We start from the raw sequence: 16,310 nt of genomic DNA on the forward strand, positions 1-16,310 counted from the left end.
CCCCCCCCCTTCGCGTTCTCTAAAGGACTTACCGTACACTGTGGCAGCCGTCTTTTACCTGCCTGTTCATCGTGGGTGTGAATTTCAGACAGCGCTCCCCCCGCTTTCCCTGGCCCCCGCCTTTGCAATGTGTGTGTGTGTGTGTGGTGTGATTGGGTTGACGGTTGATCCAGCTCGCGGTTTCATCGCTGACGGTCGATCCAGCTCGAGGTTTTTCAGGCAGGTGCCCTCGAGCTTGAAGGTCGAAGACAGTCGCTGAAAAGTCGCGTTAGTGGGACAGGCCCTTTAGGTCTCCAACGGAAAGCACAGTTACTAATTATGTAGCAGTTTTGGGATTGGAGCACAAATATATGGGAGGTTCTGTAGCTGGAGAACAAGCAGTTACTTGAGCAAGCGTCACCATTTGCAGAATGGTAGACAGAGATGGAAAAGTCAAGCAAGCAGTTAAAGAGAGAATGCACCCTTTGGAATGCTGAATGTGGAGTGTATCCACTGGTGGAATCCTGCTGAAGGTAGCAGAAATTGTGGAGAATCATTCTCTGAATATGGAGACTGGCTGGGACAAGGGAAACCCATCCTTGTCTTGGAGGAGGGGATTGAGATCAGACGTGTAGGAAATGGAGAGGAAGCAGTTTATAATCTTACCAATTTAAGTCAAATGCTGGCATTGTATCAAAAAGCATTTGCAACATTTTGTCTTGTTTCTAAATGTCTGATACCTGTTATTTTAGCACAGCTATTCGCCTTTTTACTTTTAATTATTAACCTTCCTCCTAAAATGGTGGATAGTAAATCGCATTCAAATTTCCTATCCAACTCCAATGTTGAGTGACAATTTAAATGACTGATATTATACCTTCAGGTGTTTATCAAGCTGCTCTTTCGATTGATGGATCAGCTCTGCTCTCTGTTTTAGGAACTCCATATTTGCATCCTCTTCAAGGAAAAGCAAGGACCTAATATTCCTCTGCTGAAGCATCATCCTATCAGTCAAAGAGACAGAGGAATGTCTATATAAGTATTAAATATTCTTCCCATTCAGCTTCAGGTATACAACTAGCACAGACATTAAATAATTCAGTATTAATGTGAAATTACTGGTCTATTACACATCCCAATTATCCTCAAAACATTCAATAGTAATAAGGACTTATTTATACAGTAAGTTTTACCAGTAAAATGCATCAAGTTTCTCATTAAACCGTGTGAGATACAAGCCACGTGACAAATAGCTTAATCAAAGAGGTAGCTTTTGAGAAGCTTTAAAAGAACGAGGTTTGAGCAAGTTAGTGATAAAACTGACCATTTAGCATAACATTTTCAACCCAATTATTTCTAACATTGGTTTAGCTTATATATTTAATTAGAATATTAACACATTGTAAATGGCATGGTGACAATATATCTTTGGCAGTGAATTTATTCACATATCCAAATTAAAAGTAGTATTATGCATGAGCAGATATTAGCTTTCAAGTAGATTCGAATTGCATTGTTTGGTGGTTGTTACATCGTGGAAGAAACTAAATCATAATTTTATCTTACTCACTTGTGTTGAATCTTTGTTGAAGTAAAGCGCTTTGTCTTCACATTAGCCATGTCTGCATTAAGATTTTCTTCCGTCATCCTCTCCTTAATCATTTTTTTCCTTTTATAAGTCTCTGTTTCCACAATGTTTCAATTAATGTTGATCAAAAATGTTGCAAACTCTTACACAATTAACAATTAAAATCCTGAAATTTGTAATTTATCTATGTGCCGTCTTCAAATTTATTAACCAACCCTTGGGTCTTTCTAAGTAATTTATACAAATTGTGAAAAAAATTAATCCAGCACTGATCCTTATGGCACATAACACAGTACATCTTGCAAATCAGAAAAAGAGCCATCTATTCCTATTGTTTCCCATTAGTCAGTGATGTGGTCCATGCTAATATTATCTCCTACTCCATGAGATTTCCATTTCCACAATAACGTTCGATACAGCATCTTACCAATTGCTTATTGTAAATGTAAGAATAGCACATCCACTAGCTTCATTTTAGGCAGAGAAAATTATTTATTCAAAGAATTCAAATCTAAATTCTTTCCACAAAATCTTATTGATTTTACCACATTATGGACCCCGAGTAATACAGTGTGGAAACAGGCCTTTTGGCCCAACATACCCCATCTACCATAGTTCCACCTACCTGCATTTGGCCCCGTTCCCTCTAAATCTATCTTATCCATGTACCTTAATTGAATTACATAGATTTTTCCTGAGTTCCCTTCTATTATGTCTTTAACAGTTCATTCAATTTTTCCGTAACAGGTGTCATAAGATAGAAAATAGGTGCAGGAGGAGGCCATTCGGCCCTTCGAGCCAGCAACGCCATTCATTGTGATCATGGCTGATCGTCCCCTATCAATAACCCATGCCTGCCTTCTCCCCATATCCCTTGATTCCACTAGCCCCTAGAACTCTTATCTAACTCTCTCTTAAATCCATCCAGTGATTTGGCCTCCACTGCCCTCTGTGGCAGGGAATTCCACAAATTCACATCTCTCTGGGTGAAATTTTTTTTTCTCACCTCAGTCTTAAATGGCCTCCCCTTTATTCTAAGACTGTGGCCCCTGGTTCTGGACTCGCCCAACATTGGGAACATTTTTCCTGCATCTAGCTTGTCCAGTCCATTTATAAATGTATATGTTTCTATAAGAAACCCCCTCATCCTTCTAAACTCCAGTGAATACAAGCCAAGCCTTCTCAATTTTTCCTCATTGACAGTCCCGCCATCCCAGAGATCAATCTCGTGAACCTACGCTGCACTGCCTCAATCACAAATATGTCCTTCCTCAAATTAGGAGACCAAAACGGTACACAATACTCCAGATGTGGTCTTACCAGAGCCCTATACAACTGCAGAAGAACCTTACTCCTGTACTGAAATCCTCGTTATGTAGGCCAACATTCCATTAGTTTTCTTCACTGCCTGCTGTACCTGCACGCCAACTTTCAGTGACCGGTGTACAAGGACACCCAGGTCTCGCTGTACCTCCCCCTTACCTAACCTAACCATATTGAGGTAATAATCTGCCCACTTGTTTTTGCCGCCAAAGTGGAGAACCTCACATTTATCTATATTATACTGCATCTGCCACGCATCTGCCCACTCATTCAACCTGTCCGGGTCACCCTGCAACCTTCTAACATCCTCTTCACAGTTCACTCTGCCACCCAGCTTTGTGTCATCCGCAAACTTGCTAGTGTTTCTCCTAATTCCCTCTTCCAAATCATTAATATATATAGTAAACAGTTGCCTGCCCCAACACTGAGCCTTGCGGCACTCCACTCGCCACTGCCTGCCATTCTGAAAAGGACCCGTTCACTCCTACTCTTTGCTTCCTGTCTGCCAACCAATTTTCTATCCACGTCAACACCCTACCCCCAATACCATGTGCTCTAATTTTAGTCACCAGTCTCCCATGCGGGACCTTATCAAAGGCTTTCTGAAAGTCTAGATACACTACATCCACTGTCTCCCCTTCAACCATTTTACTTGTCTCATCATCAAAAAATTCCAGAAGATTAGTCGAGCATGATTATCCTTTCATAAATCCATGCTGGACTAATCCTTTTACTGCTTTCTAAATGCCCCGTTATTACCTCTTTAATAATTGACTCCAGCATCTTTCCCACCACCGAAGTCAGGCTAACTGGTCTGTAATTCCCCGTTTTCTCTCTCGCTCCTTTCTTGAAAAGTGGGAGCTATCCTCCACAGGAACTGATCCTGAATCTATTGAACATTGGAAAATGATCACCAATACGTCCACTATTTCTAGAGCCACCTCCCTGAGGACTCTGGGATGCAGACCATCAGGCCCAGGGGATTTATCATCCTTCAGTCCCATTAGCTTACCAAATACTATTTCTCGCCTAATGAAAATTTATTTCAGTTCCTCTACCCCCTTAGATCCTCTGTCTTCCAGTACTTCTGGGAGATTGTTTGTGTCTTCCTTAGTGAAGACAGATCCGAAGTACCTGTTCAACTCTTCTGCCATTTCCTTGTTCCACATAATAATTTCACCCTTGGCTGCCTTTGACTTTCCTATTCTTTTTCCCTTAACATATCTAAAGATGTCAACCTAACATCACCACTATCTACTCTAACTGATAGATAGATCTTGATAATGTTATGTGAGATTGTGGATTGGGATGGATGGAACATTCAGGATTCCATTAGTAGACAGTACAGGACCAGGTATGAAGACACTTCTGTATATGTAGAAACAAGGAACTGCAAATGCTGGTTTACAAAAAAAAAAGACAAAGTGCGAGAGTAATTCAGGTCAGACAGCATCTCTGGAGAACACAAATAGATGATGTTTCAGGTCAGGATCCTGCTTCAACTGACTAAGTCTGAGGCAAACTTTAGGTTGTTAGGCTGAAGAAGGGTCCAGATTCAAAATGTCACCTATCCATATTCTCCTGGAATGCTGCCGGACCTTCTGAGTTATTCCAGCTCACTTTTTTTCCCACCGCTGTACATGTTGTTTTAAGTATATCCATGTAATTACCAGTTCTACATTAGCGGGGTTGTTTCAATGCATTGTATTCTTTATTCAGCAAGCAGGTTCCTAAACACTGACTGTAGAAAAATACCCAAAGTTTTTAATATCAATATTTAAAACATTGTTTGATGTGTTAAACAACATTTTAAATATTGATATTAAAAACAATGTTTAAATTGATGTTTAAATTTAATCAAGAATAAAGGAAATCTCAACATGCAAAAATTATCCTCATTTACTCAACTGACCCAGCTGCCAGGCACAAAATTACAGGTTTTAAAATGAGTAAAAATGTTGTTGGTTTTGCTTTCTTAATGCTGTTGCATGCAATGCTCGCTAACTCCCGTTGATTTACTGTGGCCTGTCAACATGCTCTCTCCATTATGCTCAGGGAATGCTAGTCACAATAATGTCACAGTACATGTGCCCAACCTGCAAGTCAAAGCAATCAAATGTAAAGGAAAATACTTTACAAGTTGTTACTTCAATATAATAAAAGTACCCAACTCAACAGCACACTTGGACAGGAAATAAAAAGGAAACACAATTAGACACACCTTGCAGCGATCGCAGCTGATTCCTTTTGTCATTTCTGTAGAGCTCCACAATTTCGTCTATTTGTCGGTAATAATTCTGGATCAGTCCAGTTGCACCTTCCATGGTCACATAGACACTCTCTGTCGCTCTCTCTACCAATAGATTCTAAAATATAATCAAACACACCAATTTAATCTGATCAATTATTTTCTAGTTTTGTAGAGAAACCCTCCTAGTCAAAGCTAGAGATTAAGAGACGTTTTGGCTCCACAGTTACTGCATTGACATTTTTTTTAACACACTTTGACATTTAGTTGCTAAGATTAAACACACTTTGTAGTAAATCATTTAAAGCAAAAAGAAAACCAATGAAGGTAGACACAAAATGCTGGAGTAACTCAGCGGGACAGGCAGCATCTCTGGAGAGAAGGAATGGGTGAAGTTTCGGGTCAAGACCCCTCCAAAACCAATGAGGTTGTTTCATGGAAGATGCAAGCTTCCTTGATACAAGGTTATTTTTGTTTTTACTGTTGCAGTTTCAACATGGTGCACTGCCTGTGGACTCTTTTATGAAAATCCTGCAGTATCAAATTAATTCAGCACCAAATTCTCCGGTGTTAAAGCTAACAACAAACAGTCATGTGCAGAATAAGCCAGTTAATCTCATGCCTCTTCTCCATCCTCATAGCCCCACAAGCTTTGTTCCCTCAAGTCTCTACCCAGTTTATTTTGGAAGTTATTCATTAATTATACTCACTACACATCCCTGCTGTATCTCTCATGCAAAGTTGATTTTTACTAGAGATCAAATATTGAGCTGTGGTAAAACCATCTTGACTATACCACATTCTATCATACCATATTGTACCATAGTGTGGATCAGGAAGCATGTAGATACCAAAATGCACGGGGATTAACCATTTTTGCAATCATGCAATATGTTTGGAGTTGAATTTGCTGTTCTTGCTTCTTTTTCCAAATTACTTGGATACAGGTTATCAATTTTATCCTTTTTGTAAAAGCTTGAATAATCTCTGAGGTATAATGCACAAGGGCGCCCTCTACTGCACTGATATTTTAGTAGTCGATATTTAAGCTATAAACACAAGGTAATGTGTTAGCATACATGTGTCTCAGGTCAGCCTGCTGCCTTTCATCTGTGCAACATATATTCATTTTTCCGCTCATCATTAACCGTCTAGGAAATACTAAAATTCACCCTAAAATAATATGATAAAATTACCTCTACATAAAGATTCCAAGACCTTCTAAGCTAAAATAAAACAATTCCTCCAATTTGACGACCTCGAAAAGATCATCCACTCTTTTATCTCCTCCCGCCTTGATTACTGCAACTCCCTTACACTGTCCCGCCTGCAATTGGTCCAAAACACCGCAGCGAGACTCCGGACGGGCACCCGAAAAAGGGACCACATCACCCCGATTCTGGACTCTCTCTATTAGCTCCCTGTGCAGTTCTGAATCAGTTTCAAGCTCCTTCTTTATGTATACAAAGCCCTTAACAGGCTTGCCCCCACCTACATCAAAAATCTGCTTACCCACCACACCACCTCCAGGTCCCTCAGATCGGCCGACTTGGGGTTACTGACCATCTCGCGGTCTAGGCATAAGCTCAGGGGCGACCAGGCTTTTGCGGTTGCAGCTCCTAGACTATGGAACAGCATCCCGCTTCTCATCAGAACTGCCCACTCCATCGACTCAAAAGTCTGGACTTAAAACTTATTTCTACTCTCAAGCCTTTCTTGAGGTCCTCTGAGGGAGCGCTGTATGTATGTATCTATGTATGTATTGTTGATCTATGTACCACTGTTTGTAGCACGTTAGTACCTGCACCAATGTAAAACACTTTGGTCAACGAGAGTTGTTTTTAAATGTGCTATACAAATAAAATTGACTTAACTTGATTTCTCCAGCACAATACAAATAACAGTACATTGGCTGCAACAGAGTATACATTTCCAATTATATTTAGCTTAGATTGGATTATAAGACTTATGTTTGCTTCTCAGGAATATTACCTTGAGTTTATCTGTGCTGTCTTTGTGATTCTGCTTGGCTGAGTTGATTCTAGTTTGCTGGACTAAAGCATGGCCTATCACTTGAACCATGTGATGCTGCAAAAGATCCATGAGTGCCTGAGATTCGGCATTGAGTTGCTGGTGAAGAAGTGACTCAGTCTCTTGGCACAACTTCTCCTTTTCTTTTGACAATCTGGACACCTATCAGAACATACACAGAATGCAGAACATATCGAATCCAATTATCTTACAGCTAAAGTGATGTCATCTTAGGTTCTCTTTCAATTTGTGGACAATGGAATCTTAAATCCAAAAATGAACTTCATTCCAATCCCACCTCCCTGCATCTTGTCATCCAGCTACTTTGTGGTGAGTGCTTAAATCTCTATGCCTTAGATCTCCACCATCTTGAGTGAAATACATTTTGCTATACTCACTGCTAATTATTATGCCAATTATTTTGAAGTACATTTTCTCCAGTTACTGGTCACTCTGCTAAGGAAACAAAATCCTTACTGTTAACCTGCCAAAGCCTCTCAAAATTATATTTCTTAATTACATTCCCCTCAGTAGATGGGGATTACATTCCCCTCAGTACATTCCCCTTTGCTTTAGTGAAAACATCACCCAATCTCTTTAATGTAGAATGCACTGACAATAACATACTAAATATTACAAAAGTGAGAAGAAAATCTTAAATTAAAGTAATGGCAGAAAATATGAAATATTCATCTGTGGTAGGTTTGACCAGCAGATTTTGGTACCAGATTATCCTGTAATTTCTTGCTTTCATCTTCATGTTCATCCCAAATGGGAGGTTCTTTCGATTGCTGTTCCCCTAATTCATCCAGCTGACATTTCGTCTTGTAAAGCTTCATTTCCTTGAGTGTCATTAGACTAAGATGTCTCACAGTTAACTGTCTAACCACAGACTGTAAAGCTGTCTTCTGCTCCAGCACAATGTGGTTAGACATCCTAAAGTATTAAACATGAAAAACAGTTACATCTATGCAGATTTTTCAGACTTTTAACCAAACTACTCTTGTGACTTGAATGAATAAAGCCATTCGGGTCAGATTAGGATCAGCACAAGTGGGGAAATAGTCAAAAGATTTATGTTGTGCCTAGGGAAGAGAGCGGCTAGTTCCAAACCATTCATAAGAGAAACGGAAGCAACGTCTCAGAATTGAAGGAAGTGAAGTCAAAATTTATTTCCAGACTTGAGACTACAAACTCATTGTAGGCCCCCCTCGGTCATGACTGACCATGGGTGATGCATCCTAGTTGTTGGCTACTTGCTCCAAACCTCAGCTGGAGTACAAACTAGGACTAAACATTCAACCGTATGTACAAATATAGGTGTACCATCTTACAGATTTAATGTAAAAAACAAGGTCTTATATCTTGTTTGGGCAAATGAAATGATCTTACGATCTTCCATTTGGAAAAAATAAGTAAGGATGTTCTCACATGGCCTAGTCAACATTTATAAGGTAAGAGGAGCAGAATTAGCCCATTCGGTCCATATAGTCTACACCACAATTCAATCATGGCTGAACCAATCTCTCCCTCCTAAACCCCATTCTCCTGCCTTCTCCCCATAACCTCCCCAACACCCGTACTAATCAAGAAATTCCTCCTCATCTCCATCCTAAATTAATGTATTTTAATTCTGAGGCTATGACCTGTAGTCCTAAACTCCCACTAGAACATCAGGCTTGGAGTTGGCAACAACCAGGCACATCCTCTCCACATCCGCTCTATCCAAGCGTTTCACTATTCTGTATGTTTCAATGAGGTCCCACCTCATTCTTCTAAACTACAGGCCTGGTGAAATGCTCATCATATGTTAACCCACTTTTTTGTTTTCTCTCAAGACAACAGAGACTTGATTTTCAAGATTCATTGAGAGTGAAGCAAAGAGACAGATTGTGGGCATGATTAATAGCCTACAAAAGCAGTCTCATTCTTTAAACTTCATGGAGTATGCAGTCAAAAGTGAACAGAAGTCACGACATTAGAGTCTGCCAAATGGTATATCAGTGGGATAGGTTTAAAAGAAAAACAAAAATAACAAGAAGCAGCTGTAATGTTATTATAATAAAACTTGTATATGTTTGCAAGGGATGTAATACTTTGCCTGAAAAGGTGACATACCCTAAGTTTTATGACTCTTTACAGTGGAACTGAGCACTCACAAGTCCCAAGGCAACATCAGCTTTTAATTTGTTTTTTGTTCAATCACTAAAAACAAATGCCAATTCTATGGTACAAGACCTTTACTCTTCTGGCTCTATTATTGAAGTAACAGGGAAGTTCGGCAAGTTATAGATCAATAAGGGTGGGTTAGAGAACATCAGGCTTGGAGTTGGCAACAACCAGGGGCAAAATGTGGTTGGGTCCGTCATATTTGTAGAACAGGTAGACAGGGTGGGTCCCAGGCACTAAGTATTGGTTGTTGGACATGTGTCTCGAGTCTTGGCAACACTGGCAGAGAGAGATGGTGATGAAGATTGTAGCCCAAGGAGGAAGCATTTACAAGACAATGGATGCTGCAAGACACTGCAAAAGAAGAGCAAAGAAGTTCCAAGTTCACAGCCAAGAACACTGCTTTGCTATCAGAAGTAGCCAGCACGAATTAGAGTGTCAATGCTCATTCTTCAATTATGTCTCAAGCACATAGGAAATATTTAGAGACAAAAATATAGTAAGGGAATAATGTAGAACATGTCAGTTATTTCACCATGTGCACTGTAGGCAAGTTTGAATAATTCATACTCACTTCTCATCTAATACAGTCTGCTTCAATAGGAAATTTTGAATAATCTGTTCCTGATAATCAACCAGATGCTTCTGTTTAGCTGAATTAAGTGCCTGTTCATTTAGCCATTCCTGAATTTTGCAATAGGAGGTATAGATGTTATAAAGAAAATATTTTTCAAAATGATTTGCAAATCACAGTTATAGTCAGTTAACACATTTGCTTTTAGACTGAATATCTCATAATTCCTTGTTAAAAAAATACTACTTGTGGGATGCAAAGATCAAGGGAGGTTCTATGCTGGAAAGATTTTGCCATTGTTAAATGAAACCAATAGTATTATCACTCCAGACAACTTTAAGAGACAATATTTTAATAATGTAATACTTAAAAGTGGTTAGAAAAAGCAATACAGGCAGAAATCCAGGACCACAGTTGCATCCAAGGCTGCAAATCATTTAGTTCACATACCTGCTTCATTTGGACCAGTTTTTCTTGGGATAATGTCAAATGCCATTTTCTTTCCTCTTCTGCTGCCTGTTGGCTTGCACTTAGCTCTTGCTGCATTTGGTTTCTCAGGGTTTTCATGGCAGATGAGGATACCTCAATAACATCGGGCAGAGTTATTGAAAAAAGCTCCTCGATCAATTTGTCCATAGTGCGTGATGAGGCAAATTGCAGGTTCTGTTTGAAACAATGTGAAAAGTTTACTGAAGCCATGTTAGTTCCTTACCAGTGCAGCTGCAGCTAAAGAGCAAACACAAAAAATTGCAAAAATAACTCAGTGAGTTGGACAGCATCTCTGGAGAACATGAATTGGCAATGTTTTGATTGGGAACCTTCTTCAGACCCACTGAGGTACTCCAGCATTTTGTGTCTTTTTTTGTAAACCAGCATCTGCAGCTCCTTGTGTTTGTGATCACACCCCAATTACCTCTGCTCAAATCATTTGCAGTTTGAAATATACATCCTTCAAACTCATTCATACCTCTATCTGTAGGCTACAACAGAGATTGTTTTTTTTAATTTGAAGGAGCCTTGTGAATGCACCATGCAGATATATTTAAGCTAACTGGAAACACAGCTGCAGATGCTGGAAACTTGATTAAAGAAAACTGATAGAGGAACCGGCAGGTCTGGCAGCATCTATGGAGGGAATGGACAGATAACACTTTGGGTCAAGACTCTTCTTCAGATAAAAATGTAATCTGTCCATTTCCTCCACAGATACAGCCTGACCTGCTGAGTTCCTTCAGCAATGTATTGCGCTGTTTGGCCTAATTAGGGTTAGGGTGGGAGGGACTGAATCAACGTCTATATCAGGGGTGGGGAACCTGCGGCCTTCTAGGCCATTAAGTGCGGCCTTTTGAATGAATCCAAATTTTGTAGAACAAATTCTTTTATTTTTATTTAAGAAGGAACTGCAGATGCTGGAAAATCGAAGGTAGACTAAAATGCTGGAGAAACTCAGCGGGTGAGGCAGCATCTATGGAGCGAAAGAAATAGGCGACGTTACGGGTCGAGACCCTTCTTCAGGTCTGAAGAAAGACCTCGACCCCAAACGTCGCCTATTTCCTTCGCTCCATAGATGCTGCCTCACCCGTTAAGTTTCTCCAGCATTTTTGTCTACCTTTTATTTTTATTAATATGTTTTTGTTCGTCTTTTATTATTTTTATTTAATCTTAAAATGAACGTATTTAAAATACCAAAGAGTAAAAGAAGATTCAACTAAATAATCCTCCCTGACTGACGGCCACAATTAAAACATTAGTAAGTCATGAGGGCTATTTTAACAAAATAATGTATATTTTGAAGTATATCTAATTGACGTTTCTTGGATGCGGCCTTATTAGATTACAGCTAACTTAATGCGGCATTCCAACATGAAAAGGTCTATATGAACTGCACCGGCATCTTCTTCTCCAAATTTTGCCCTCTCTTTGGTTCAGATATAAGGAGTTTGTTTTTGCTGAGCTTTGAGAAAATATGATTCTGTCAGTAATTAAAAAGTTATCCAATTTTCTTGAATGAATAAACATAATCTACATTAGCACAAGCATGGATAAACAGTATGACAAAATCCCTTATGTACAGACGGGATTAGAATCTTCCTGCTGCATGATCAATAATGACAGTTGGCAGAGGTTGAGTTTAGACATGGTGATATTTAGTTTATTATTTTCATGTGTACAGAGGTATGGCAAAAAGTTTTGTTGTGTGCTATCCAATCAGTGAAAAGACTATAACTGATTAAAATCATACAATGACGTGAACCCCTACGACTAATTCAAGGTCAATTACAGAAACATAACTACAATGAGCATGAGGTGTGCTACCATCTCATCTTCCAGTTAGCCTTGTTACAATACTCAGACTCAACAATAACTTCAGATAACCAACCTTTACAGTCCATATCAGAACTGGCCGTTTCTGGTGTAATGTTTACTCAGTTTTCTTTCCCCACGGATGCTGACAGACCCCTGGGTATTTCTAACAATTCTTTCATTTCAGATTCCTGGCAACTGCAGTATTTTTTTTAATCTCATAGTTCCTGTACTTTTTCCTCTGTCCTCATTCATCTCTTTACAGTTCCATTTTCTCAAAAAAGATTTGAGATTGACAAGCTTTCCACACATTCTCAGCCAGCATCATTTATGCCATGCAGTATCTCTCAACCTCCATCATCACACACGCATGCTTCACCTCCAGTTCTCTGCAATTTAAAACATGTTAAATTTCCATCTTATCCTAGTTCTGATGAAAGGTCATTGACATGAAATGTTAATTTTGTTTCCAAAGATGGTTCGTGAACTGCTGCGTATTTCCAATTTATAAAGGCTATCAGTTTGCAAGCATTTAATCAAATATATGAAAAATGAAAATAAAATAGACATTGAATAGGCATTGAAGTCAATAACGTATAGGAAGACAAGAGACTAGAAGAGCCGCGATTCCTTCAGCTTCTCCCACTGGAGAAAAATAAAATTGCAATAACCTTCCCTCTTTAATCACGGATGTTTCCCTCCAAACTTAAAATCTTTTCAGGCTTCTACAACAAAAAATCCTGATAATTAAACTACAACTATTCTACAATTAAACCTCTAAATATTTTAGAAATATGTACAAAAAGTGAGAACCATATTAATTAGAGGTGTAAGTGCATGCGTTGGAGTCTCACCTTCCACAGCTCAGTAACTGCCTTGGCACCTTTGTGATCTTCTTCATCCTCCACTTCAGAACGGCTCTGCCTGTGGCGGTCCTCAAGTTCATGATAACTCTATCAAGTCCAAAGTTATATATTATTTTGTGCTGCACTACACTATTCCACTACTTTCATTCAACTTACTTACTAATCAAATATATAGCATTTGCACAAGAACCACATGAAGAATTAAACTAATTAATAGGTATTACCTTTTTAAAACAGCATCAATATTGCCTCAGCAGAACTAGCAGATACACACACACACACAAATGAAAATGATGTCCCTTTTTAAAGAATGAAATCCTGCACATAAACAAGAGTGACAAACACCACCTTCACCTTTCTACTTTGACCTTTTATGTTTGCGAACAAAAGAATTGGATGATTAGATTTTACTACTAGCTTCACTAATATATTGCAATTCTTCTTTGCATGGAATAATTTAACATTAGGAATCATGACACAGAGCAGCCTGGCATCCACGTGGAATGGAGTGTTGCTGATTGCATGAGAATTGCTCAAAAAATGTAACTACATCTCACAATAGTATTCTATTCATTAGCCTTTAAATAAATTGCCAAACTACATACCAGCTCCTTACTCTTTCAACAATATTTTTTGAGTGCAATTCTTTATTTTTCAGCTAAACAGTATTAACATAAAAAACCACAATAACAAATCAAATGACTACTTCCTCTTACATGCTGCATCAATCGTCATAAAGAGTTGCTGATAATCAGCATACAAGTGCACTGCCCTCATGTAAAAGTATACACTAAAAATATCTTTCTACACTCATTTGGAATAATACAAAATTAAATTCACTGTTTCGACTCTTTTGCAAGACAACACAGTTAAATGTTTTATGAAATTTCACAAATTTCTTTGAATTGTTTGCTGGTTACATGAGTATTCTGCATTAATAAATGCTGGGAAAATGAGAGTTTACATTTGTCTGCATATTATCAGAAAGGCATACATAACACAATCAACAACCAGCATATGGAGAAGAAAAGGCAGCATTAGAGAATTACGACAGATGCAAGGGGCTGAGAGTGGTCTATGTTTGCCTGTCTATGGCACAAAACAGGGGAGAAAAGGAACAATTTCACAGGGTAGTGACATATCCTTCAACCTAAATTCATCCCGTGCTTCACGCTTGTTCCCTTCCTATTCTTCCTTTGGCAGCCGGTGGACTTGCCAGCAGGGAGCCACAATGCACCACAGCTCACAGGAACTGTTGAGAAGACACTCAACATGAACATAGGGTGAACCAAGAGTTTCTGACTCCTTTTGTGTCATGGGAACTCAACCATTTCTGCTTTCCAGATTATACAATCGCTAGCATGGGATAGCCACCCTCACATCCGAGTCATCAATTGATTATTGAATATGTTCTAGAGTCAATATTTTGCCTTTAGCAAATGGGACAGTCTGGCACGTAGAGTATTAGGTGAATCGCTAAATATGTGGATTCAATCAGTGAATAAATAAAAAGGAAACTTGCTGATGGAGTGTACTGGAAAATGATTCATTTGCTGTACCAGTTTACCTCTTCCATGCTGCAAACAAAGTTGAATCAACACTGTTTTTAATCTCAAATCTATTTACAGTCTGACCTTAATAAAATCATCTGGAGCAATTATTTGCCTAGCCCTGTCCATCTGAATCCTAGCATCCTCGCTTTGTGTCTCTTCAAGTCTCTTCATCAGAGTCCTGCGCCGTTTGTTCATTCCTGATATGATGCCTTTGGTCTGCTTGGCAAATTCTAAAAGGAATATGCAGGTGCACAGTCACACAACTGTTTTAAGGAGCAAAGGTTATTTGCTTCGCAATTTCTGTACTACTGGAATGGTACAAGCAGAAATCTCGGATACAATGCTTTAAAAAGCTAAAACAACCAATTGTCAGATAAGGCCTCTTCACAACAGAAATAAACAGAAACAACAGTGGAAATACCAAGCCCTTTATATCCTGAATTTATCCTGTTGCGACAACAGAACACTACAGACCTCCTCTTGCACTACATGAACTTGCTGTAGAATTGTTTTTCACTAATATCTCTACTCTTTTCCTCGGAAGGCTTAGGAAGTTTGGCATGTCCCCAACAACTCTCACCAACTTCCACAGATGCACCATAGAGAGCGATTTATCGGGATGCAGCACAGCAAGGTATGAGAACAGCTCCATCCAAGACAGCAAGAAATTACAGAGAATTGTGGACGCAGCCCAGACCATAACACAAACCAACCTCCCTTCCATTGACTCCATCTATACCTCACGCTGCATCAGCAAGGCCACCAGCATAATCAAGAACGAGTTGCACCCTGGCCACTCCCTCTTCTCCCCTCTCCCATCAGGCAAAAGGTATAGAAGTGCTAAAATGCACATCTCCAGATGTAGGGACAGTTTCTTTCCAGCTATTATCAGGCAACTGAACCATCCTACCGCAACCAGATAGGGGTCCTGAACTTCTATCTACCTCATTGGAGACCCTTAGACTATCTTTGATAGGATGTTTCTGGCTTTATCTTGCACGAATCGTTATCCATGTTATTCCCTTTATCATGCATCTGTAGACAGTCAATGGCTTGATTGTAATCATGTATTGTCTTTCTGCTGACTGGTTAGCACGCAACAAAAGCTTTTCACTGTACCTCGGGACATGTGAAAATAAGCCAAACTAAAACATCATTGCAATTTTTCTTTCACACTGTTTTGCATAATATATGTTTATGTATTATTTATGTTTGTATTATTTATGTATTATTGTCACATGTACCGAGGTACAGTGAAAAGCTTTTGTTGCGTGCTAACCAGTCAGCAGAAAGTCAACTTCTCTACATCGGCAAGACCAAGTGAAGCCTTGGCGATCGTTTCACCGAGCACCTCCGCTCAGTCCGTCTTAACTTACCTGATCTCCCGGTTGCTCTGCACTTTAACTCCCCCCCCCCATTCCCAATCTGACCTTTCTGTCCTGGGCCTTCTCTAGTGTCAGGGTGAGCAAAACCACCTCATATTTTGCTTGCTTAGCTTACATCCCAGCGGTATGAACACTGACTTCCCTTACTTCAAATAGTCCTTGCTTTCCCTCTCTCTCCATCCCCTCCCCCTTCCCAGTTCTCCCACCAGTCTTAAGGGGCTGTCCCACTGCGACAACCTAATTGGTGAGTTTAATTGGTGAGTTTAGGAGAGTTTGAAAGAGTGTCATGT

At 39.4% G+C, this 16,310-nt stretch overlaps 2 protein-coding genes across 3 annotated transcripts in view; one reads left to right on the forward strand and one right to left on the reverse strand.

Annotated features, from left to right (window-relative positions):
• evc (EvC ciliary complex subunit 1) overlaps window positions 1-16,310 on the reverse strand; it is a 47,897-nt gene that overhangs the window by 16,318 nt on the left and 15,269 nt on the right. For both annotated transcript variants that reach the window (XM_033021183.1, XM_033021191.1), the window contains exons 10-18: window positions 14,717-14,865; window positions 13,071-13,169; window positions 10,363-10,575; window positions 9,913-10,022; window positions 7,895-8,105; window positions 7,131-7,331; window positions 5,112-5,256; window positions 1,550-1,661; window positions 857-983 (exon numbers count right to left, since the gene is read on the reverse strand). In XM_033021183.1, coding sequence (XP_032877074.1) covers window positions 857-983; window positions 1,550-1,661; window positions 5,112-5,256; window positions 7,131-7,331; window positions 7,895-8,105; window positions 9,913-10,022; window positions 10,363-10,575; window positions 13,071-13,169; window positions 14,717-14,865 — 1,367 coding nt within the window. The remainder of the gene's footprint in view (window positions 1-856; window positions 984-1,549; window positions 1,662-5,111; window positions 5,257-7,130; window positions 7,332-7,894; window positions 8,106-9,912; window positions 10,023-10,362; window positions 10,576-13,070; window positions 13,170-14,716; window positions 14,866-16,310) is intronic.
• evc2 (EvC ciliary complex subunit 2) overlaps window positions 10,764-16,310 on the forward strand; it is a 172,886-nt gene continuing 167,339 nt past the window's right edge. Inside the window, exons 1-2 of the mRNA XM_033021146.1 lie at window positions 10,764-10,768; window positions 10,815-10,818. The gene's annotated coding sequence lies outside the window, so the exon portion shown is untranslated. The remainder of the gene's footprint in view (window positions 10,769-10,814; window positions 10,819-16,310) is intronic.

The sequence above is a fragment of the Amblyraja radiata genome, chromosome 1 (genome assembly GCF_010909765.2).
Source record: "Amblyraja radiata isolate CabotCenter1 chromosome 1, sAmbRad1.1.pri, whole genome shotgun sequence".
NCBI classification, from domain to species: domain Eukaryota; kingdom Metazoa; phylum Chordata; class Chondrichthyes; order Rajiformes; family Rajidae; genus Amblyraja; species Amblyraja radiata.